A 25,001-nucleotide genomic window follows, 5' to 3' on the forward strand; every position below is an offset into this window, starting at 1 on the left:
TGAGCGCACCCAAAAATGGGAGTGTTCTGCTTTATCTCCTGCACGTATGCCTATATGATGTAAGCTGTGGCAGAGCACTCACCCCTCCCTGGTTATCTGTCACAAGCACATTTTATTCTTTTAAGCAGTTTGCTAACTATATGCATTGTACATATCTGGATACATATATCCTAGGTTATATTATATTTTTCTCCCACCTCATTAATATGTGTTTTTATTATGCGTTTTTTCAATTACATTAACATTTAAGTTTGCTTTGATCACTGAACGAAATTATTTCTGGTTCTTGTCTTTTATTGGGTGCTTTTCCTGCGCTAGAAAGCAGAATGACTTACGGTGCACTTTATAAGTGACACAGCCAACTGTCACCATTTATCATGAACTGTAGTATTTACTGTCAGACAAGTTAGATATTGTGAATCTCATTCACTTCAAAATAAGTTTTAAAGGGCCAAATTGTTAATTAATTCTTCAACCTCATCCTCGGACAGTACGTACTGACCAGTACTGACCATGTAATAGTTTACAATATGTTTAAAAACATATGTTAAAAATTAATGTTGCATTATTTTTATCAAGCAAGCCACATTTGCATATATTATGCAGCCTCAATGCCTCATGGGTGCATGGCATGCATTCAGAATATGAATCAATAATATTAAAAATATTTACATTTCCAGTGAGAGTTCTTCTGAAGTGAAGAAATGATAGTTGAGAAGTTATGAAATCCCGAAACAGACAAGCCATAACTGGCCCCACCTCCAGAGAGAATATAAGGCCAGGAACCCAGAGAGAGGCACTCAGAACACCTCTGATCTTCAGCTCTCCAGCAACTTGTGACCTGTGTTGTGATCAGAGCTGCACAACTGTGAAGACTCAGAAACTGAACCGCCAAGATGGGTGTGAGTGAAGATTTTGGTTTTATTACTCAGAAAAATAGAAATGAGAGAATACTGCAAATGATACGCAGAGAAGGCCTCTAATTACTTTGATTTTAGTAAATTCAAGTTTGTTTTATCATTGAAATGATCTTTACATGACATTTAGTCAAAGGATTCTTCCCCATTCTGATGGCTGATGTGAACATTATCTGAAGCTCCTAGCCCGTATCTACATGATGTATACATTACACTACTGCCACACAATTGGCTGATTAGATAATTGTATGAATAATTGATACAGTTAAGAGAGAAGTTACTCAGTCAATTGTGTAATAGTTAAGAAAGCAAGGTCCCCGTGTCTCATTGTATTGCTCGCCCCAACTCTGAACATGCAGCAGACTCGTTTGACAGGTCAGCCTGCCTGCTGAGAAAATTGTCCTAGTTCTGAACAAATTGTGAGATTGCCGACTTTCTGATGTCTACTGCCTTAGAGAAGTGAAAGAGTCAGTGTACCGAATGCAGATAAATTTGCACAACTTCACAAAATCACAAAATGTTTTAGGTTTTGACCCTACATGTCCTATTTTTGGTTCTTTGTTTTAAACAGATAGTGGATTTGCTAAACCTTTTCTTCAAGCAAGGAATGGAACTGCGAGTCACCGGTGTCCCTGGATCCCATGGGTGAGTCACTGCTGCCTCTGACTCCACGAGACCTCTTAATGCTGCTGCTTAATCTCTTGATGTCTTCATCCATGGTCATCCATCCCTTGTGTGTCTCTCTTTCTCTCCCAGTTTCTCAATCAATGTGGGTGAATCTGATGCCATCATGGGGCTCCACATCAACGCTCGTTTTCAAGGCTCTGGCCCAGGTGTCATCGAGCTGAATAACAGGAAGGATGGGACCTGGGGTGTTAAAGTGACAGAAAAAAACTTTCCTTTCCGGCAGGGCGAGGAGTTTGAGGTGAGGCCTCAGACAGGGAGACTTCCAGTCCTCTGTACTTGTGTTCCATGGATCAGCCTGTAACTTGGCACCACTTGTGAGACAGTTCACCAAGGAATCTTTAGCCACCATTCCTTCATAGTCCTGTATGTAAGAGAAATCGACCCTTTGGCGGGGGGGGGGGCTGAGATGCTGTACGATCCCAGGAAAGCTTCATGGGAAATATTCCAGCCAATTCATTCAGTGTGAAGTACATTTCATCATTAGCTCATTTGGCTTGTTATTTCATTGTTTTCACTGCAGTCGTAATGTGTTAAATGTGAACCTGATGGTGTTGACCTTCTTCTTTTGTAATATAACTCTGCGCTCCTGACCTTCTCTCCTTCCCTCTTCCAGGTGTCCATCACCTTTGCCGATGAGCATTTTTACATTAGCCTGCACGACGGCCACATGCTGATGTTCCCCAACCGCCTGCAACTGCCCCAGTACAGTAAAATATGGTTTACAGGAGACGTCAAGATCACCGGCATATATCTCAAGTAAAGACCCACCAGGAGGTGCTAGATATACCCTTTCTGGCTCCTGATTTGCTGCTCTGCTTCTGCTTCCTGGTGCCTTCCTACAGCTGTGCTACGAGTGCTACAATCTCCCAGAGATCAGTACCTTTAATCTTGTGCTTCTCCGCGACATTTAGACCGTCTGGTGTCTGTCCAAACCCACTGCGTATGATCCAGGTTCAATAATAAATCTCTATCATGAGTAAATCTGTGTGTGGCTGTTCACTGGGGGGAGAGGGGTCCAGTTCTTTCTCTAGATCGTATGACTATAAAGGTCACAAATTCACTCTACAGTCACAACTTGATTAAAATTCACTGGATTTTCTAGGCTAGTGAGTGGTGTTTCTCACAAATGCTTAATACCAATTACATTTCAGATATTACGCATTACATCACACATTAATTTAAACTGACATTTCAAATATGATTTAAACCCTTCAATTAAACCACTTTTGGTTGTTCTCTCTATCTCTCTCAATTCAGTTTAATACAAAATGATGTGTGTGTTTGTGTGAATCCCTAACATGTTAGTTTGGGCAAAATGTGTGTGCTTCTGTCTGTGTGTTGTGCTTCTGCAGTCACAACTACAGTCATATTGCCAAAGCAACACATATAATACAATATACTATATTTACAAACAAAACTTTGTCCTTCCCAGAGATGGTAGCAATAATGAGGCACACATTAGTTTTCTGAGGAATTATGATTACAGCAGCCAACAAAGGGCCATTATTACCTCAACAAACAATGCTTTTATTTGCAAAGCTGGAGGTGAACAACAAGCAATGTGATACGAAACTTATAAATACTTAGAGTGACAGTTGCTCATGTGGGGCTTTGAACATGCTGCTTATCTTGAGCTGTAAACCAACTCCCCTTCTGCAGAATAAAGAAACTTACCATTTACACACAGTCCCTGCCTCTTACTTTGCCACTGGAATCTAACAGTAATACAACACAACAACCGGATAAAATAGTAACTTGAAATATTACATTACATTATAGGCATATGGCAGACGCTCTTATCCAGAGTGATGTACAAAGTGCATACCCATAACCTGGGACAAGTGGGCTGAAAGACCCTAGTGGGAAGTACAATTTCAAGTGCTATGAATTAGGACTTGGGCCTTGCAGATTAATCTGACAATGGAAAATATCTATAAAACCGTTTTTATACAAAACAACGCGAAAGAATGTTACACGTGTACAAACAAGAATAAACAGCTTACATAGCCAATAAAATAATCCTCGTGAACACAAGTGGAGTAATAATTAGACACACATTAGTTTTCTGAGAAATTATTATTTTGCAGTGGTTCTCTGTTCTCTAACCATGAAACTCCAAATGTTCCACAGACCTGACCAAGAAATGACGGATCAGTTCATGGCCACAAGCCCACCTAGGCCAGCAGCCAGCAAAGGCCCCACCCCATGGACTCCCAGGAGCTGGGATCCCTGGGAAAGCTAAACCCACCTCTGGGAAAGACCTCACTGTGCAGTTTGGAGCCAATCGTGCCTCATCACCATCTCACTGACCATCACTGCCTTCAAGACATGCAGAGTTCTACAAAAGGATCAACAAAAAACAACAGTTTTCCTCAGAAGTCATCCTGCTCCAGGGTGATCAGTTTAATCACTTTCCAAACCTCAGAAGGTATTATCAGAGCCACAAAAATAATGAAAGGGCCTCTTCTGTGTTGGTACTGACATGAGCACTTCCCCATGGGCACTTACCAAACATATATATCTCTTCAGTTAAAACATATGTACATGTGAGGTAATCAACATGAATCATTTGAATAATCAAAATGTGTAACCAATAGAGAAATCTGTGTGATTGAAGTGTTTCATTAATTCTCACTTTTCATTTAAAACTGATATATGTTGTTTCACAATAATGATGTAAATGGTTGGTATTTATATAGCGCCTTTATCCAAAGCGCTGTACAATTGATGCTTCTCATTCACCCATTCATACACACACGCACACACCGACGGCGATTGGCTGCCATGCAAGGCGCCGACCAGCTTGTCAGGAGCACTTGGGGGTTAAGTGTCTTGCTCAGGGACACTTCAACACAGCCCGGGCAGGGGATCGAACCGGCAACCCTCCGACTGCCAGACAACTGCTCTTACTGCCTGAGCCATGTCGCTGCCTGAGCCATGTTGATCCCCAGACCCAGGCATCACAGGGGAAGACGAGTGCAAAGACTTATGAATGTACACAGTTCACCAGACATGAATATGAAAATTAATAAATTACAAGAATAACGATAATAAACAAACAGACAGATAACAGGAGCATAACAAATGCATAAACTTGAATTTCAGCTCTTTGTAATCTTGCTAGCGAATCACCAGAACAACTGCAAGTTGTCTCTGTGTCTTTGAAGCACTAAGGATGGGAAACCCACGTCCCTCTCCACACCAGATCTTCCTTTAAAAGTTCAGTGAGGTCCAGAAACGGCATTTGTGGAGGCCATGGAATGTTCATCTTCCCTCTGTTCATGAAACCACCCTTAATGCCATTGGAAAATGGGGGCATCATTGTGAGATAACAGTGTTTGTGATATAGACTTCTCATGGCTACCCCCTAAAATGACATTATAATCCTTGGCTGATACATCACCATGCAGAACAATCCATGAGATTAACCATCCACACCAGGAAATTAGGAGGGAGGAACATCCCCATTTCCCTGCTTCCCTGCTGATCAGTCTGGATTAAATATTATTATTGTCCAAAAAGGAAGACTCTGTATGCTGATTGAAAATGCTTAAATCACAAATACCTTGGCAACCACAACCAGTTTCAACATTTCCTTGAATCAATTATGAAGAAAGAAAAGACAGAGGCATGTTTGATAATAATGCGGACAGATACGTTATTCTGCATTTAATGGTCTTTTCCCGCCTGGACAACACCCTGCTGCTTGGCCTTCCAGCATCTGCCATCAGACCCTCAGACACTCTCACATCACCCCCCTGCTCACTGACCTCCTCTGGCTGCCTGTTATGGCACGCATCAAATTAAAAACATTGGTGCTGACATAAGTTAAGGGATCAGCTTCAACCGTCGACAAGTCAAGAAAACATGAAATAGCTGTTGATGAAGTTGTCAGGTGACTAATGTTTCTGTTTGTTTAAAATAGGTCATATTGACAGTTAAAACATGCCCAAACAATTGTCTAGGAACATCAGTGCAGATTCCCATGAAGAGGGTGTGAAAGATTGGCAGACCACATCACTTCTCCGACACTCCAAATCAAGTGTTTATGGTGCACCAGTATGCAATAAACAGTTTAAAATGTGTGATATTGACTGTGGAAACATGCACAACCAATTCCTAGGAACATCAGTGCAGATTCCCATGCAGAGGAAATGCCAGATTGCCCAAGGCCATCTCTTGTCCAACCCTCAAAACAAAGCAAATTGTTTTTATGATGCCACCATAATGCAATAAACAGGCTGTGGCATACATTACATCACATTACAAGGCATTTAGCAGACGCTCTTATCCAGAGCAATGTACAATGAAGTGCAGATCAAACACAAGTACAAGCGCGAAGAGGACCTGAGAGGACAGTACAGTTCCGAGTCCTAGTGTAACCATACAGATACAATTGGAACCCTTGAAGAATGCATCAAAGGAGAGGTTAGAGCAGGGAAGAAGATTACCTCCGTCTTACCTGGGTTGAGCTTTAGATGGTGGTTGCCCATCCAGCTCTGGATGTCTCTCAGGCTGGCGGAGATACGGGTAGAGACCTGCGTGTCTGATGGGGGGAAGGAGAGAGTTGGGTGTCATCGGCATAACAATGATATGAGATGCCATGAGCAGAGATAACAGATCTTGTGTAAATGGAGAAGAGGAGGGGTCCGAGGACTGAGCCCTGGGGGACTCCTGTAACAAGGGGGCATACAATCCATTGCCAAACATCTCTCACACAAGCTGTAAACCCTACGCTAACCACAATTTGAGGATTTACGGTAGCAGGTTTGGCAATACCGTTTTTCACCATATATTCAATTTCCGAATCCAGATAATTTTTCATTGGAAGCGGGACCCGATAAAAACGTTGCTTGGTTGGTTTTTCCGCCATCACTTCAATGTCATGAGTAAGTACATTGGTACGCGTAGGAGCATTGGGAAACAAACAGGTATACGAGCCAATCAACTGGGCTAGGTCATCACGCTGTTCCTTAGTTAAATAGTTGAATTGACTTTTTAAAATTTTCAAGTAGGCTGAGTTTTCCAACCTGCCCCGTGATATACCTTCTCCCGCCGATTGGATTTCAGCCTCACTCAAGTCCTCCACAGCCACGGCCTCACTCATCACAGGAGAAAATGGAGATGTCACAACACTGCAGACTGGAGACACAGGAACAACTGTGGACTCAGACTTGGCACACAGGAATATCGGGGGGTACAGCAGGGTTCAGGAATTCGGGCACAGTACGGTTTTAAAAGATTGATATGAACTCTTTTTCGGCGATCCGGTGTACGGATGAAAGTTGTTTGTCGATAGCACATGGACCCATACATTTTGCTTGCAGCGGGCTACGGTCCAGCGGCAACAAAGCCAAAACTTGATCCCCTAGTTTAAAGCTTCTGTTTTTAGCTTTGCGGTTAAACAATTGTTTCATCTTCGACTGTGCCTTTTCAAGTGCCCGCTGGGCGGCAGCACAAGCCCCATACAACCGGACCCGGAAACCATCCACATAATCAATAACATTTTCTGGAGGTTCCATTCCTCGCCACTCTTCTGCAACCATGGCCACCGGACCCTATACACCAGTGGTCTCCAACCCTGGTCCTGGAGAGCTACTGGGTCTGCTGGTTTTCGTTCTTACCCTGCAATTAACTATAATCAACTGCTCTAATTTAATTAATTAACTCACCTCACCTGGTTACCTGGGTCTCAACATGTGCTGATTCAGCAGACCCAGTAGCTCTCCAGGACCAGGGTTGGAGACACCTGCTATACACCAACAAGACCCCTCCGTTCTGCCACTTCGTGCCGTCTGGCGCCTCCCCCTTGCCACACCTGCACTTCACACTCACAACTGCTGTCTGCCCTGGCCCCACGGTGGAATGACCGTGTCTCTGACCTCCCTCAAGAGCAGACTGAAGACTCATCACTTCAGGCTACACCTTTCCCTCCCTAACTCACCGCCATGATTAGCCTGAGACTGTAATGGCACTTATGTATAGATTGTACAGATATTGTTACTTGTATAGATATTGTTGTTTTTCATTGGCTGTTGTATTGTTGTATTCAGGATATTCTAGCTGCCAACTGTGGTATGCTAGTTTGGAAGTTGATTGTACTCTTCAAGGGTTCTGATTATCTGTGTGTTTACACTAGGACTCTGTACTGTCCTCTCAGGTCCTCTTAGCACTCATACTTGTGTTTGATTTGCACTTCATTGTACGTCGCTCTAAGAGCGTCTGCTAAATGCCATGTAATGTAATGTAATGGACCCCAAATTCATGTCCAAACACCAGTTTGTTTGGTGAAAAACCAGTACTTTCCTGAGCCACTTCACAAATGGCTAACAATAGCCACGGGAGACCCTCCTCCCAGTCACGACCCAACTCAACACAATAAGAGCGTAAAAGAGATTTCAGAGTTTGATGAAACCTTTCTAATACTCCCTGACTCTGTGAATGGTAGGCGCTAGAAACGCCGTGACGCACTTTGAGTTGCTTCATGACAGTCGCGAAGTGCCGTGACATGAAATTCAAACCTTGGTCCGACTGAATGACTTTGGGGATGCCAAACACAGACATAAAAGCAGTTAACGCTTTTAATATAGATTTGGTGGTAATGGAACGCAAGGGGTAAGCTTCCGGATAACGTGTGGATTACATTACATTATTGGCATTTGGCAGACGCTCTTATCCAGAGCGACGTACAACAAAGTGCATACCCATAACCAGGGATACGTTCGCTGAAAGACCCTAGAGCATGGGTCTCAAACTCGCGGCCTGCGGGCCAATTGCGGCCCGCGAGACGATATTTTGTGGCCCCCACCTTAATATGAAAGTTTAATGTTAGTACGGCAAGCGAGTTTTATATGAATGGCACTTTACAGTGTTGTGTGCGGAGCTGAACGAACCTACCAATCACGGTGGCGTATATGGCTCTCGGGGGCGGGACATCAAACGGGCTTGATGCAAGCAGAGAAACATTTCTCAGTGAGTGAAAGTTACAGCAGCGTTGCCATGGAGAGTTTTCTTCCGTGCCTGGCTGGCTGCCTCGTTTCTATTAGGCAAACGCGGACATTCGTCCCAGCGCGCTGCGTTCACAACACTTCCAAAAAAAAGTTTTTTAAGTTGCTGCCCAGTGGGACATTATACGTCTATATGTCTCTCTCTGACAAAATAAATCAAAGTGATGCGTACGCGGCGAGATAAAAGAAAAGTAAGGAACTCAATGTAGCCTAATGTGGTCTGCAGTCACATAGCGACACCTGTCTGTCGGTAATAACAGTCCCCAATAACCCGGACCAATTATAGAGTCGCACCGTTATTTGGGGGTCATTATTTTTTTATTTGCATTGCTTCACACGATGAACACTACATATATTTCTATATGATTAGGGAGGGCAAAGTGGAGCTTTAGAATGTAGACCGCTGTGTGTGCACGTGAGCTCGCCAATAGATTTCTCACAGAAAACGTCATTTGTCCACTTTTTTACTTTACAGTAGAGGTGATCAAACTTACAATAACTAAGTGCTAGTGTGTTCTAAGCCTTCACTGGCCCCTGTACGATGTTAGCATGATGTAGCTCAAAGCCATACAATTTGCTTTTTAACGGCACTTAGTCATTCGAACGATATAAATAAAAGCATTCGATTAAGTTCGACGGCACCGGAATTTTCTGTCGTACCGTCCAGAAATGGCAAAAGTCCCACCATAGGATTTATTTAAATCTTTAAATGTTATACATTTTCTGAATCGTCATTAATTCATCTTGTTTCTATCAGTGATTCGGCGTGATCGGGCAGTTCTGTAGCTATGTAAATGACGTCAGAAGGATACAGCACTGTTATTTGCTACCTAAACTTTGACGCACGCTCGAGAGCGTTAACATGATTGAAGTCTGATATGTCTATTGTCAAAATCCATTGAAACTATGAAAAAGTAACCAGGGACTTTGAACTTATAAGGCTGGACATACCGAGTACCCAGCAAAAATATTGACCTGGCTACAGTCACACTTTTGACAGTTCGAACTGCCACCAACTGTCATGTATGAGCGCGTGAAGTAAACCAGCAAAAGCTATTGTTGTGTCACCATTTTCGAGCTCCAAATACGTAAAGAATGGAATGGCAGTGAAATCTGCCTGTTTTTCGGTGCCGTCGGGGTCCAGCATTTAACATTGATGGAATGCTGGTAAAATGAGCGCTTAAAGCCACAAAAACAGATTAAAAAATCTAAATCTAAAAAATAAATAAAAATAAAGACATTTGAGAAGATTGGAATTTTTTTTACAAAGCTTTTCTTGTGGAATACCCGATGCGGCCCAGCCTCACCCAGACTCTGCCTCCAGTGGTCCCAGGTAAATTGAGTTTGAGACCCCTGCCCTAGAGGGAAGTACAATTTCAACTGCTACCTGTACAACAAAGATAAGGACGAGGGCCCAAAGAAACAAACAAACAGAGCAAAAGTGACCAAAGTTAACAATCCAAACACTGCTTACCTAGCCAACTAAAAATACCGATACACAAAGCAAGTCACAGAGACAACAATTAAGGTTCACAGGGAGGTAGGGAGGGATGGGGAGAGGTGCTGCTTGAAGAGGTGTGTCTTCAGCTTGCGCTTGAAGGTGCGGAGAGATTCTACAGTTCTGACCTCAACGGGGAGTTCGTTCCACCACCGTGGAGCCAGAACAGACAGTAGTCGTGAGCGTGATGTGGAGGTTCGGAGAGGGGGAGGTGCCAAGCGGCCTGTGGAGGCTGAACGAAGAGGTCTGGCAGGGGTGTAGGGTCTGATGATTTTTTGTAGATAAGCTGGGGTAGACCCTTTAACTGCTTGGAAGGCTAGCACCAATGTTTTGAATTTGATGCGAGCCATGACAGGCAGCCAGTGGAGGGAAGTAAGCAGGGGGGTGACGTGTGAGTATTTGGGAAGGTTGAAGACCAGTCGAGCTGCTGCATTCTGGATGAGTTGGAGGGGTCTGATGGCAGACGCTGGGAGGCCAGCCAAAAGGGAATTGCAGTAGTCCAGGCGGGACAGAACCATCGCTTGGACCAGGAGCTGGGTCGAGTAGGGGGTGAGAAAGGGGCGGATTCTCCGTATGTTGTATAGGAAGAACCTGCATGACCGGGTCACCGCCACAATGTTCTCGCAGAGGGACAGTCTGCTGTCCATCACCACGCCGAGGTTCCTTGCACTGGGTGACGGCGTGAGTGTGGTATCCCCGAGGGAAATGGAGAGATCCAGATGGGGAGAGGTTTTAGCAGGGATGAATATCATTTCCGTCTTGCCTGGGTTGAGCTTTAGATGGTGGTTGTCCATCCAGCTCTGGATGTCCCTCAGGCAAGCAGAGATACGGGCTGAAACCTGCGTATCAGACGGCGGGAACGAGACGAAGAGTTGGGTATCGTCCGCGTAGCAGTGGTAGGATAGCCCATGTGCAGTGATCACAGGGCCAAGGGAGCGAGTGTAAAGAGAAAAAAGAAGTGGGCCTAGGACTGAGCCCTGGGGAACTCCTATGGCGAGGGGCTGAGGTGTCGATACCGAACCAGCCCAGGCAACCTGGAAGGAGCGACCAGAGAGGTAGGACTCAATCCAGTCCAGGGCTGTGCCACAGATGCCCGTTGCTGACAGGGCAGACAGGAGGATGGAGTGATCCACAGTGTCGAAGGCAGCAGAGAGATCTAGAAGAATGAAGAGAGGGAGGCTGCTCGTGCGGCATGGAGCGACTCACTGATGGAGAGGAGCGCAGTCTCTGTCGAGTGGCCCGATCTGAAGCCCGACTGATGGGGGTCTAGCAGGTTGTTGTTAGAAAAGAAAGGAGAAAGTTGAGTAGAAGCGGCTCGTTCTATAGTTTTAGAAAGGAAAGGAAGAAGAGATACCGGGCGGTAGTTCTGGATGATGGAGGGATCCAGAGTAGGCTTTTTTTAGCAGCGGAGTGATGTGGGCCCTCTTGGAGGATGCCGGAAAACAGCCGGAAGACAGGGAGGAGTTGACAAGGGAGGTGACAAATGGGAGAATGTCAGGTGTGATAGTTTGGAGAAGAGAAGAGGGGATAGAGTCAAGGGCACAGGTTGTAGGGCGGTGGCAGAGCAGGAGTTGAGAAACATCAGAGTCTGTAAGGGGGGAGAAAGTGGAAAAGGAAGGGATGGGCCTAGAGGGGGGGACATAACCATAACACATAACCGTCAACAAATAACGCCCCCCAGACGAGTGTGGCAAAGGACCAACACAATCTACAACCAGGTACTCAAATGGTTTTGAAACAGCCGTTATGGGGTAGAGTGGGGCTATGGGAATAGTCTGATTAGGTTTACCAGCGGTTTGACAGGTGTGACACGTTTTAATATATTCTGCTACCTCTCTTTTTATTTTTGGCCAGAAAAAGTTTTGGAGTAGACGGTCGCAGGTTTCTCTAACCCCAGAGTGGCCAGCTGTGCCATCGTGAGAGAGCTGCAACAACGCCTCCCTATATACGGAAGGAACCACCACCTGGGTGACATGTTTTTCCCCAACAGACCCCACCTCCTACACAACACGCCGTCCCGCAGGAAATAACCTGATTGGGTCTCACACTTACCGTTTGGAACTGCCTGATCACGCAGGCATTGGAGGGAATCATCAGCCGTGCTTAAGAGCGCGGCCTTGGCGTCCCTCCAAATCTTGGCACATCGTTTCATGTGGGTTTCAGAAAGCTTTCCACACTTGTGAAATGAATTGTGGACCCCGGTCAGATACAATGTCTGAGGGAATTCCATGGATGCGGAACACTTCCTTTATCAGTACGTCCGCAGTCTCTTGGGAGGTGGGTAATCCAGGTAGGGGGATGAAGTGGGCTGCCTTACTAAATCGATCCACCACGGTGAGGATGGTGGTGTTACCTTCGGAAGGGGGAAGTCCGGTAACGAAGTCCACCCCAATGTGGCTCCAGGGTTGGCTGGACACGGGCAGAGGTTGGAGAAGACCAGCAGGGGCTTGGTGGGAGGCCTTGCTTCTGGCGCAGGTGGTGCATGCCTTGATGAAGTGTTTGGTGCTCCACCAGAACTTTCGCTTAAGCACCGCCAATGTGCGGGTAAAGCCAGGATGGCAGGACAGGGGAGACGAATGGGCCCATTGAAGCACCTGTGTCCGAGCAGCTGAGGGGACGTAGAGGCGTGTTCCGGGATTGGACCTGGGATCGGACTCCTCCCGTAGAGCCCTCTGGATCACCGCCTCAATCTTCCAAGTGACTGACGCGACGGTGCAGGAACCTGGGAGGATGTTCTCAGGTGCCTCATGCTCGGGACTGGTGTTAAATTGTCGGGACAGGGCATCTGGCTTAACGTTCTTGGAACCTGAGTGGTAGGTGAGTGCAAAGTTGAATCCGCCTGGACTCTTTTTGCTGTTTGGAGGTACGCCAAGTTCTTGTGGTCTGTCCAGACGACAAAAGGTTTCTTGGATCCCTCCAGCCAATGCCTCCACTCCTCTAGTGCCAGTTTGACAGCGAGGAGTTCTCGGTTCCCCACGTCATAGTTTCTCTCCGCTGGTAAAAGCTTTTTGGAGAAGAAAGCGCATGGGTGTAACCGGTTGTCAGAGGCAGAGACTTGTGACAGCACGGCTCCCACCTCAGTGTCGGACGCATCCGTCTCCACAACAAACTGGCGGGTGGGGTCGGGGTGCTCGACAGTGTCAGTATGGAAAACACATTTCTTTGCCTTGACGAACAGTTTGTTCTCCAACAGTCTCTGGAGAACTTGCCTGACGTGCTTTACATGTTCCTTGGCATTGGTGGAGTAGATCAGGATATCGTCGAGGTAAACAAATACGTGTCGGCCCAGTAAGTCCCGAAGAACATCGTTAACTAACGCCTGGAACACAGCGGGTGTGTTAATGAGGCCAAATGGCAGGACTAGGTACTCAAAGTGTCCGAGAGAGGTACTGAAGCCGGTCTTCCACTCGTCACCCTCTCGAATACGGACCAGGTGGTAGGCGTTGCGTAGGTCTAATTTGAAGATAGTGGCATCGTGTAGAGGATGAAAAGCGGAGTCCATCAATGGCAGAGGGTATTTGTTCTTGACAGTGATGTTGTTAAGCTCCCTGAAGTCGATGCAGGGACGCAATGAACCGTCCTTCTTCTGTACAAAGAAGAATCCAGCGCCCACGGGTGAGGAGGATGGGTGAATCAGTCCATTGGCTAGGCAGTCCCGGATGTATTTCTCCATGGCCTCCCTTTCAGGTCTGGAGACGTTGTAGAGACGGCTTGAGGGGAGTGTGGATCCGGGTAGCAGCTCGATGGCGCAGTCGTAAGGTCGATGAGGAGGAAGTGTCTGTGCTTGTGTCTTGGAGAAGACTGTGCCTAGGTCGTGGTAAGGGGTGGGCACCTTCTCCAGAGAGGGCTTGGGGACTTGTGGTAGATTGGGTACACCCTCAGCTGGTGCAGGAGCGGATCGCAGGCAGAATTGGTGACACTCACGACTCCAGGCTTGAATCTGGCATGAACTCCAGTCAATGGTGGGGTTGTGTCTCTGGAGCCAGAGTAATCCCAAAATGAGCTGGTCGTTAGGGGACCGGATGACACGGAACTGAATCATCTCATGGTGGTTCCCAGAAATGATCAGCTGAATGGGTTTGGTGATGTGGGTCATGCGGCAGAACGTCTTTCCGTCCAACAACCGAGCATTCTCAGGGTGGGGTAGTGGGAGGGTGGGAATGTTCAGTTCCGTGACCATTACTTTGTCTATGAGATTCACGTCAGCTCCAGAATCCACCAACGCGTTAACCTGGATTGCTCTGTCGGGAAGCATGAACATGGCAGTAAGCGTGGGGCGATGGTCGTTCCTGGCAGACCCTTCATATCTGTTGAGCACTCTTACCTCAACAGATGAGGCAGATCTCTTGGACCAGAGGGTGCACCAAACCTGGGTGTGTCCCAGCCTCCCACAATAGAAGCAGGAACCAGTTGCTCTCCGACGTGTCCGTTCTTCATACCGGCACGGGAAAGGTCCATGGGTTCAAGTCAATCAGCTTGCTTCTCCTCTGGTCGGGGACTTGACCCTCGCCTGGGGTATGGCTGGCCGGGTGGGACCTGTCTCTTAGTCCCGTGTTGTCTGGCACGGTTGTCCAAACGGATGGTGGCATGGACGAGTGGGTCGAACTGAGTGATGGGTTCAAGACACGCCAACTCGTCCTGGAGTGTCTCACTCAGGCTGGCCAGGAACAGGTTTTGCCAGAGCCGCATCATTCCAGTTGGTGGCTGCCGCGAAGTCAATGGAATGGTCCGCCGCAGTTTTCCTGCCTTGGCGAAGGGCGATCAGGCGCTGGGACGGCTCTTGGTCGCTGGATGCGTGCTGGAAGACCTTGTGGATCTCTTCAGCGAAGGTCGGGTACCGGGGACGGAATGAACCCCCGGACCACACAGCCCAGTCCAAGGCTCTCCCCTTGAGTAGCCCCATCACGTAGCCGATCCGGCGGTCACCGCTGTTGTAGGTCTGTGGGTGCTGGTGGAACACGAAGTCACACTGGAGCAGGAACGCCTTGCATCTCTCCGGTTCTCCACCGAACCTCTCCGGGGGGGGTTGTTGTGGCTCCCGGAATTGCCAGGTTCCCATAGGGTTGGAAGGTGGAGATGCAGGCGGGTTGGCAGGTTCCTCCAGTGGGTGTGGCTGGACCGCGACGGCGAGTCTCCTCATCTCCGTACACAGCTCCCGAATCTCCAGATGAAGTTCGGAGATTCCTAGAGAGTGTTGCTGGACGATGGCGCCTTGTTCCTGGAGGGCGTAGAACATGGCGGTTGAGTCAGCAGGGTCCATCTTGGCGAAATTGTTCTGAGACGGGTGCGTGGGGGGTTTGGACCCAAAATGCACGACTCAGAAACAATGATGTAATAAAGTCCCGTCAGGGCTTTATTTCGGGAATATCCAGAGAGCGTGGTCAAAAAACAAGCAATGTTCATACACAAAAATATCCAGCCAGAAAACCAAAGCGCAGTACCGAGGGAGAAGGCAGTCTCGTAGTCGGTACACCATGCGGGAAGTCCGGTAGCCAGGAAAGCTGTCAGCGGGGCAGAAGTACAGGTGGACGGTAGGCAGGCTCAGGGTCAATGACGGTGCAAGAGTCAAGACCGAAGTCTGCTCCGCGGGGCAAATGTACAAAAAACAGCAGGCAAAGACGTGGTACAGGCAGGCAATGGTCAACAAAACAGAAGTCAATAATCTTTGGTTGGTAAACAGGCTTGGATCGTAACGAGTAGACAATGGCTTGGTATAAACGCTCAAAAGAATGCACTGACGAACAGGAGACAAACAATTTCACACTGACATGACTTGAAACTGAGCTTATATGCAGGTGTAGACAGGTGTAGACAATTAGTTTGAGAGCAGCAAGAGAATGGAAATCAGGTGTGGAGGATTGACAAGTTAACAAGGTAATTAGTAATCGTTAGTAATAAACCTATCCTGCCCTAGCATTAGTAAATTAGTAAATGACATGCACAAGAAACGTAAGGTAACATGAACACATGATTAGAATGTGAGTATTACCCAATCCTGATCTATCATTAGTAAGTTAGTAAATAGACAAGGGAAATTGAAACAATTAGGGTGTGAGTGACAGAAAGGGAGAGAGAAAAAGCAGGAATGCAAGGTTTGCAGAAAGACACGAAAAAGTGTATGTTAAATCAATGAACAGTATAACATAACATGGAACATAAATTGTGACATAACCCATTTGCAAAACAATGACAATAAACAATATAACATGACATGGCAAGACTAACAATTAAATCGTAACAACTAAACCTGAAACATAACATGACATGAAACATAAAAACGTGGTGAAACTAGACTAACATAATACGTGACAATAACATAACCAAGACAATAACTAAACATAAAACATGACCTGACAAACATGAAACGTGACACATGAGCTCACAAGATTTCCATTTTCATTTAAAAATGTAACTTTTGAATGCAATTCACTCATGATTATCTGCTTATAAAAGTACACATATCATAAAATGAAATATTAATCCAGTTTAAAGCATTGCTGGTTTAAGCAGTTGGTTTTAATGTTATGGCTAGTTGTTTTACATACAGTTTCCTCTAATGGTATTGGAACAGCAGGGTCAATTCCTTTATTTTTGCGATACACTGAAGACAATTGAGTTTGACGTCAAGATATAAACATGAGATCAAAATATCAGCTTTTATTTCATGGTATTTTTATCTACATTGGTTAAACAACTAAGTGCGTATCACCTTTTTTTTTCTGACTATTTTTAGGTGAGCAAAAGATTGGAACATTTGACTGACAGGTGTTTCTTGTTGTCCAGATGTGTCGTGTTAGTTTGTTTGGTTAAACAATAAATAGTTCTGAATGTCTACCCTTGGTTTTAGCCTTGGGTTTAGCAATGTGTGGGTACTGAAACAAATCTCGTCTTGCTAAATTTAACAATGCCGTCATGTGAATTCACCACATTGCAGTTTTCAGTATGACAACAGCAATTCACTCAGCCACAAACTTACCTTAGAAACACACCCACTTTACTCAAACACCCACACATTAATGTCATGACAACTTTGATTCTATAAGTAAGTACATGCACAACTGCTTTATTTCTGCCCAGTTTGATTGGCTAGAGCTTGCCAAATCCTGCCTTGCTACTTGTCTCACAAACACATAAATATGCGCATGACACCTTACAGTTTACATTGTGTCGTAATCAGAGCTGCACAACTGTGAAGACTCAGCAACTGAGCCTGCCGTGCCAGGTCGGTGAAAGGCTCCTTTGAGCAAGGAGGATTGTCCCCTGCTTAGTCTAATCAATTGTATAAATGTAAATGTAATATATCCTGCGAACAGGACAAAAACAGTGCAACTGGGTTAGAGTCAAGCATGACGAGATTGTAAGTTGAATCTGGAGTGCAAATTATTAGAAACATCCTCTTTACCAAAGCCAGTTACTCACAAGTCCATAATAAAGTGGCTTTTGCGGTCATTTGTAAATCTTACACCCAATGTTAAACTCATTTGCTCCCAGTCTATTGACGGTGCAGTCCTACATGTCAGTTGTATTTACCTCCATCAGTAGAACATGCTCCATCACTAGAGTTTCTCACAGGGCTGGTATTCATTGGTAGTCATGGGGATGGGCTGGTAACAGGATTCACAGCTTTGTAATGGCTTCCTTGATTTGGGTTATCTTTTTGACCATATCAGACTCCAAAGGCAATCAGAAGCCTAGAATCAAGACAAGATACTGAAAGTTTTACTGAAAGCTACAAGATACTGAAACGGCAAGATCAGTTCATGGCCACAAGCCCACCCAAGCCAGCAGCCAGCAAAGGCCCCCACCTCATGGACTACCAGGAGCTAGGATCCCTGGGAAAACTAAACCCACCTCTGGGAAAGACCTCACTGGGCAGTTAGGGGCCAATTGTGCCTTATTACCATCTCAGTTTCCCTCAGAAATCATCCTTCTCCACGCAGATTGATGAAATGGTAAATGCATGGATTTATACAGCTCCTTCATTCAAAGCACTGTACGGTTGATTCTTCTCATTCACCCATTCTACACACACCAACAACGATTAACTGCCATGCAGGGCACCAACTAGCTCATCGTTAGGTGTCTTGTGTGTCTTCGACACACCCAGGGTGGGATCGAACCGGCAAATCTGGCAGACGACTTCTCTTACCGCCTGAGCCAATGAGACGACTGCTCTTACCACCTGAGCCAATGAGACGACTGCTCTTACCGCCTGAGCCAGTGAGATGACTGCTCTTACTGCCTAAGCCAATGAGACGACCATCCTTACCGCCTGAGCCAAAGAAACGACCGTCCTTACCGCCTGAGCCAATGAGACGACTGTTCTTACCGCCTGAGCCAATGTCGCCCTGATCAATGTGTCATCTCAGGCCAAAGAGAGGACTCTTGTGGCTTGTGTCTGGGAGCTGTTTGGCAATGGAGTGTATTGCACTGTTTTATTGTGTCATGGTGATGCTATGAAAACTATTTGCAAAACAAATCCTCTGCATGTGAATCTGCACTAATGTTCCAAGGAATTAATTATGCATGTTTTAAGAGTCAAAGCACACATTTTATCACAACAGAAATGTTGTTCACCTGCCAACTTCATCACCAGCCATTTCATGCTGTTTTGAATTGTCCTTGTTAACTTGTATATATGCAGTCTCAACTGAGCATTTAAATATGCTTAAATAAGTTGCCATCCTTTAGGTTTGTCTCATTGGTAGTAGCCCAACATTGTTGATTAAAACATATATAATATTTAGGCAAAATAAATATTGTTCATTATCTTAAATCTTCAGTTTCAAATTAATATTTCTACTTTACATACCTTAGATATGGTTCACTGTGACTTGCACTTTCAAACAGGAAGTTACTACAGTGTAACTGGTTTTCTGCAACATGATAGAATTCACCAAACCTTTCTGAAGAATGACATTCTGTGCCATTTGTTGAGTTGGTTTGAATAGGCCTATTGCTTATTTTAAGGTGGAGACGAAAGCTTTAGCAGAGTGGTCGGCAACCCTGTTCCTGGAGAGCCGCAGGGTGTGCTGGCTTTCGCCTCCACCTTAAAATAAGCAACCGATTCAGACCCAAGAAACCAGGTGAGGTGAGTTAACTGTGTTATCAACCGCTTTCATTGATCAATTAATGCCAAGTAACAATGAAAGCCAGCACACCCTGCGGCTCTCCAGGACCAGGGTTGCCGACCCCTGGTCTAGTAGGATATGAGATTATACTAACTGTTTTAAGTTTGTAGTGTGTTCTGTGTGTTTCTAAATATAATATATTGTATTATATGTGTTACTTTGGCAATATGACTGTAGTTGTGATTACAGAAACACAACACAGACAAAAGCACACACATTTTGCCCAAACTAACATGTTAGGGATTGAATCTGGAATTGAATTAGTTAACAAGTTAACAAGGACAATTGAATTGAATTGAATCTGGAGTGCAAATTATTAGAAACATCCTCTTTACCAAAGTCAGGACTCACAAGTCCATAATAAAGTGGCTTTTGCGGTCATTTGTAAATCTTACACCCAATGTTAAACTCATTTGCTCCCAGTCTATTGACGGTGCAGTCCTACATGTCAGTTGTATTTACCTCCATCAGTAGAACATGCTCCATCAGTAGAGTTTCTCACAGGGCTGGTATTCATTGGTAGTCATGGGGATGGGCTGGTAACAGGATTCACAGCTTTGTAATGGCTTCCTTGATTTGGGTTATCTTTTTGACAAACGCCCATATCAGACTCCAAAGGCAATCAGAAGCCTAGAATCAAGACAAGATACTGAAATGGCAAGATCAGTTCATGGCCACAAACCCACCCAGGCCAGCAGCCAGCAAAGGACCCCACCCCATAGACTCCCAGGAGCTGGGATCCTTGGGAAAACTAAACCCACCTCTGGGAAAGACCTCACTGGGCAGTTAGGAGCCAATTGTGCCTCATTACCATCTCAGTTTCCCTCAGAAATCATCCTTCTCCACACAGGTTGATGAAATGGTAAATGTATGGATTTATACAGTTCCTTTATTCAAAGCACTGTACAGTTGATTCTTCTCATTCACCCATTCTACACACACCAACAACGATTAGCTGCCATGCAGGGCACCAACCAGCTCATCGTTAGGTGTCTTGTGTGTCTTCGACACACCCAGGGTGGGATCGAACTGGCAAATCTGGCAGACGACTTCTCTTACCACCTGAGCCAATGAGACGACTGTCCTTACCGCCTGAGCCAATGAGACGACCGTCCTTACCGCCTGAGCCAATGAGACGACCGTCCTTACCGCCTGAGCCAAAGAGACGACCGTCCTTACCGCCTGAGCCAATGAGACGACTGCTCTTACCGCCTGAGCCAATGTCGCCCTGATCAATGTGTTATCTCAGGCCAAAGAGAGGACTCTTGTGGCTTGTGTCTGGGAGCTGTTTGGCAATGGAGTGTATCACACTGTTTTATTGTGTCATGGTGATGCTATGAAAACTATTTGCAAAACAAATCCTCTGCATGTGAATCTGCACTGATGTTCCAAGGAATTAATTATGCATGCACACATTTTATCACAACAGAAATGTTGTTCACCTGCCAATTCATGCTGTTTTGAATTGTCCTTGTTAACTTGTATATATGCAGTCTCAACTGAGCATTTAAATATGCTTAAATAAGTTGCCATCCTTTAGGTTTGTCTCATTGGTAGTAGCCCAACATTGTTGATTAAAACATACATAATATTTAGCCAAAATAAATATTGTTTATTATCTTAAATCTTCAGTTTCAAATTAATATTTCTACTTTACATACCTTAGATATGGTTCACTGTGACTTGCACTTTCAAACAGGAAGTTACTGCAGTGTAACTGGTTTTCTGCAACGTGATAGAATTCACCAAACCTTTCTGAAGAATGACATTCTGTGCCACTTGTTGAGTTGGTTTGAATAGGCCTATCCACCCTCAATGAGACCCACAACTACAGAATATAAGACCATTGTTTTTTTTTAGTGAAACAAATCCCTGTCATTTGGACAGATATAAAACCTGAACCTAGTCAGGCTCATTGTCGAGTACAGGGGTCGGCAACCCTGGTCCTGGAGAGCCGCAGGGTGTGCTGGCTTTCATTGTTGCTTGGCATTAATTGATCAATGAAAGTCGTTGATAACACAGTTAACTCACCTCACCTCACCTGGTTTCTTGGGTCTGAATCGGTTGCTTATTTTAAGGTGGAGACGAAAGCCAGCACACCCTGCGGCTCTCCAGGACCAGGGTTGCCGACCCCTGGTCTAGTAGGATATGAGATTATACTAACTGTTTTAAGTTTGTAGTGTGTTCTGTGTGTTTCTAAATATAATATATTGTATTATATGTGTTACTTTGGCAATATGACTGTAGTTGTGATTGCAGAAACACAACACAGACAAAAGCAAACACATTTTGCCCAAACTAACATGTTAGGGATTCACACAAACACACACATCATTTTGTATTAAACTGAATTGAGAGAGATAGAGAGAACAACCAAAAGTGGTTTAATTGAAGGGTTTAAATCATATTTGAAATGTCAGTTTAAATTAATGTGTGATGTAATGTAATGTCTGAAATGTAATTGATATTAAGCATTCATGAGAAACACCACTCACTAGCCTAGGAAATCCTGTGAATTTTAATCAAGTAGTAAATGGTAAATGGTTGGCATTTATATAGCGCCTTTATCCATTCCCTGAAGAGGGCCAGAGTCACTCTGCTCCCAACTGTCCACTTATCTTCTCCAGAACAATCTCCATGACCCCAACCAGTCTGGCTTCAAGAGTGGCCACTCCACTGAGACCGCCCTGCTCGCGGTCACTGAGGCACTCCACTCTGCTAAAGCAAAATCCCTCTCCTCTGTCCTTATCTTCCTCGACCTGTCGGCCGCCTTCGAGACAGTCAACCATGAGATTCTGCTCTCATCGCTGTCTGGGATGGGTGTCACAGGGTCTGCACTCGCTTGGTTTTCCTCCTACCTCTCTGGTCGCTCCTACCAGGTGACTTGGAGGGGCTCAGTCTCCGACCCTCACCCCCTACGAACTGGAGTCCCGCAGGGCTCGGTTCTTGGGCCTCTCCTCTTCTCGCTATACACCATGTCTCTTGGTTCTGTTATCTCTTCCCATGGCTTTTCTTATCATTCTTACGCTGATGACACCCAACTCTTTATTTCCTTCCCCCCCGACACCCAAGTCACCACACGGATCTCTGCCTGCTTGGCTGATATCTCTGCGTGGATGACTTCCCACCACCTGAAGCTCAACCTTGCCAAAACTGAGCTTCTCTACATCCCTGCTAAGTCCTCTCCGTCAATGGACCTCTCATTGACTGTTGAGGACTTTGTAGTTTCCTCCTCCCGTACGGCAAAGAATATTGGGGTGACTCTTGATAACTGCCTCACCCTGGCTCCACAAGTATCCTCCACTGCCAGAACCTGCAGGTTCTTTCTGTATAATATACGCCGTATCCGTCATCTCCTGACTGAGAAAGCCACCCAGCTCCTAGTCTAGGCGCTCGTCATTTCCCGCCTGGATTACTGCAACTCCCTCCTAGCCGGTCTCCCAGCTCCAAGCCCATCCAGCTGGTCCAGAATGCTGCAGCCCGCCTGATCACCAGTCAGCCCAGGTCGGCTCATGTCACCCCGCTTCTCATTGGCCTCCACTGGCTTCCTATTGCCGCACGCATCCGTTTCAAGGCCCTAGTGTTGGCATTTCAGGCTGCTAAGGGGACTGCCCCATTTTACATACAATCCCTGATCACTCCCTACTCCCCAGCTAGACCACTCCGGTCTGCCAGCTCTGGTCGCCTTATGGTTCCCTCTCTACGTGCACCTGGCGGTCGAGCTGCACGTTCACGCCTGTTTTCCGTTCTGGTTCCTCAGTGGTGGAATGACTTGCCTACCACTGTCAGAACAGCAGAATCCCTCCCCCTATTTCGACCCAGACTCAAAACCCACCTTTTCAAACTCTACCTTAGTCCTCCTCCTGATTTCCCCTGCCCCTCCTTTCTGATATCCCTATCCTTGTCTAAACCCCCCCCCACCAAAAAATAAATAAATAAATAAAATAAAATGCACTTATGATGACAACTATGTTTAGAACAGCATTTTTGTGCATTTTGCTAGTTTCTGGATGTGATGCTTTGACTTATGGTAGAACCTATGCACTTGTAAGTCGCTTTGGATTAAAAGCGTCTGCCAAATGACTAAAATGTAAAATGTAAATGTAAAGGGTATATCTAGCACCTCCTGGTGGGTCTCTATTTGACATATATGCCGGTGATTCTGACGTCTGCTGTAAACCAGATTTTACTGTACTGGGGCTGTTCCAGGCGGTTGGGGAACTCCAGCATGTGGCCGTCGTGCAGGCTAATGTAAAACTTGTCATTGGCAAAGGTGATGTCTACTGCCTTAGAGAAGTGAAAGAGTCAGTGTACCGAATGCAGATAAATTTCACTTCACAAAATCACAAAAGGAATGTTTTAGGTTTTGACCATACATGTCCTATTTTTGGTTCTTTGTTTTAAACAGAGAGTGGAGTTGCAAAACCTTTCCTTCAATCAAGGAAAGGAACTGCGAGTCACCGGTGTCCCTGAACCCAATCCGGTTGGGTGAGTCACTGCTGCCTCTGACTCTACGAGACCTCTTGATGCTGCTGCTCAATCTCTTGATGTCTTCATCCATGGTCATCCATCATCCATCCCGTGTGTGTCTCTCTTTCCCTCCCAGTTTCGCCATCAATGTGGGTGAATCTGAGTGCAACATTGCGCTCCACATCAACCCTCGCTTTCAAGGCTGTGGCCCAGGTGTCATCGTCCTGAATGCCATGAAGGATGGGTCCTGGGGTGCTGAAGTGAGAGATGAAAGAAACTTTCCTTTCCGGCAGGGCGAGAAGTTTGAGGTGAGGCCTCAGACAGGGAGACTTCCAGTCCTCTGTACTTGTGTTCCATGGATCAGCCTGTAACTTGGCACCACTTGTGAGACAGTTTACCAAGGAATCTTTAGCCACCATTCCTTCATAGTCCTGTATGTAAGAGAAATTGACCCTTTCGGTGGCGATCAGAAATGCTGTATGTAAGAGAAATTTACCCTTTAGCGGGGCGGGGCTGAGATTCTGTACCCTCCCAGGAAAGCTTAATGGGAAATATTCCAGCCAATTCATTCAGTGTGAAGTACATTTCATCATTATATCATTTGGCTTGTTATTTCATTGTTTTTCACTGCAGTCGTAGGGTGTTAAACGTGAACCTGACGGTGTTGACCTTCTTCTTTGGTAAGATAACTCTGCGCTCCTGACCTTCTCTCCTTCCCTCTTCCAGGTGTCCATCACCTTTGGCAATGAGCAGTTTTGCATTAGCCTGGACAACGGCAACATGCTGGAGTTCCCCAACCGCCTGGAACAGCCCCAGTACAGTAAAATCTGGTTTACAGGAGACGTCAGGATCACCGGCATGTATGTCAAATAGAGACCCACCAGGAGGTGCTCGACATCCCCTTTCTTTGCACTTTGTCCCTCCCAGAGATCAGTGCCTTTAATCTTGTGCTTCTCTGCGACATTTAGACCCGCTGGTGTCTGTCCAAACCCACTGCGTATGATAATCAATCCAGCTTCAATAATAAATCTCTATCATGAGTAAATCTCTGTGTGGCTGTTCATTGGGGGGAGAGGGGTCCAGTTCTTTCTCCAGATCGTATGACTATAAAGGTCACAAATTCACTCTACAATCACAACTTGATTAAAATTCACAGGATTTTCTAGGCTAGTGAGTGGTGTTTCTCATGAATGCTTAATACCAATTTCATTTCAGATATTACGCATTACATCACACATTAATTTAAACTGACATTTCAAATTTGATTTAAACCCTTCAATTAAACCACTTT

General features: G+C 45.6%; 2 protein-coding genes across 2 annotated transcripts; both read left to right on the forward strand.

The window, feature by feature from the left end:
• The first annotated feature begins 747 nt into the window (after positions 1–747).
• Positions 748–2,585, forward strand: LOC133136808 (beta-galactoside-binding lectin-like). Its single transcript, XM_061254563.1, has 4 exons — positions 748–902; positions 1,489–1,562; positions 1,674–1,842; positions 2,218–2,585. Exons 1-4 carry the CDS (start codon positions 897–899, stop codon positions 2,362–2,364), a joined length of 396 nt encoding a protein of 131 aa, XP_061110547.1. The 5' UTR covers positions 748–896; the 3' UTR covers positions 2,365–2,585.
• A 12,247-nt stretch (positions 2,586–14,832) lies between these two features.
• LOC133136712 (beta-galactoside-binding lectin-like) lies at positions 14,833–24,583 on the forward strand. Its single transcript, XM_061254373.1, has 4 exons — positions 14,833–14,943; positions 23,649–23,728; positions 23,847–24,018; positions 24,437–24,583. Exons 1-4 carry the CDS (start codon positions 14,833–14,835, stop codon positions 24,581–24,583), a joined length of 510 nt encoding a protein of 169 aa, XP_061110357.1.
• The last annotated feature ends 418 nt before the right edge of the window (positions 24,584–25,001 follow it).

The sequence above is a fragment of the Conger conger genome, chromosome 9 (assembly GCF_963514075.1).
Source record: "Conger conger chromosome 9, fConCon1.1, whole genome shotgun sequence".
NCBI lineage: Eukaryota > Metazoa > Chordata > Actinopteri > Anguilliformes > Congridae > Conger > Conger conger.

Excerpts from the sequence above, each read along its gene's own strand:
- LOC133136808 (XM_061254563.1), top strand. Across the intron at positions 1,563-1,673 it reads GGTGTCCCTGGATCCCATGG|TTTCTCAATCAATGTGGGTG; the intron begins GTGAGTCACTGC and ends TTTCTCTCCCAG. Across the intron at positions 1,843-2,217 it reads GGCAGGGCGAGGAGTTTGAG|GTGTCCATCACCTTTGCCGA; the intron begins GTGAGGCCTCAG and ends TCCCTCTTCCAG.
- LOC133136712 (XM_061254373.1), top strand. The coding sequence starts at position 14,833 with ATGGTCCGCCGCAGTTTTCCTGCCTTGGCGAAGGGCGATCAGGCGCTG. Across the intron at positions 23,729-23,846 it reads CCTGAACCCAATCCGGTTGG|TTTCGCCATCAATGTGGGTG; the intron begins GTGAGTCACTGC and ends TTTCCCTCCCAG. Across the intron at positions 24,019-24,436 it reads GGCAGGGCGAGAAGTTTGAG|GTGTCCATCACCTTTGGCAA; the intron begins GTGAGGCCTCAG and ends TCCCTCTTCCAG.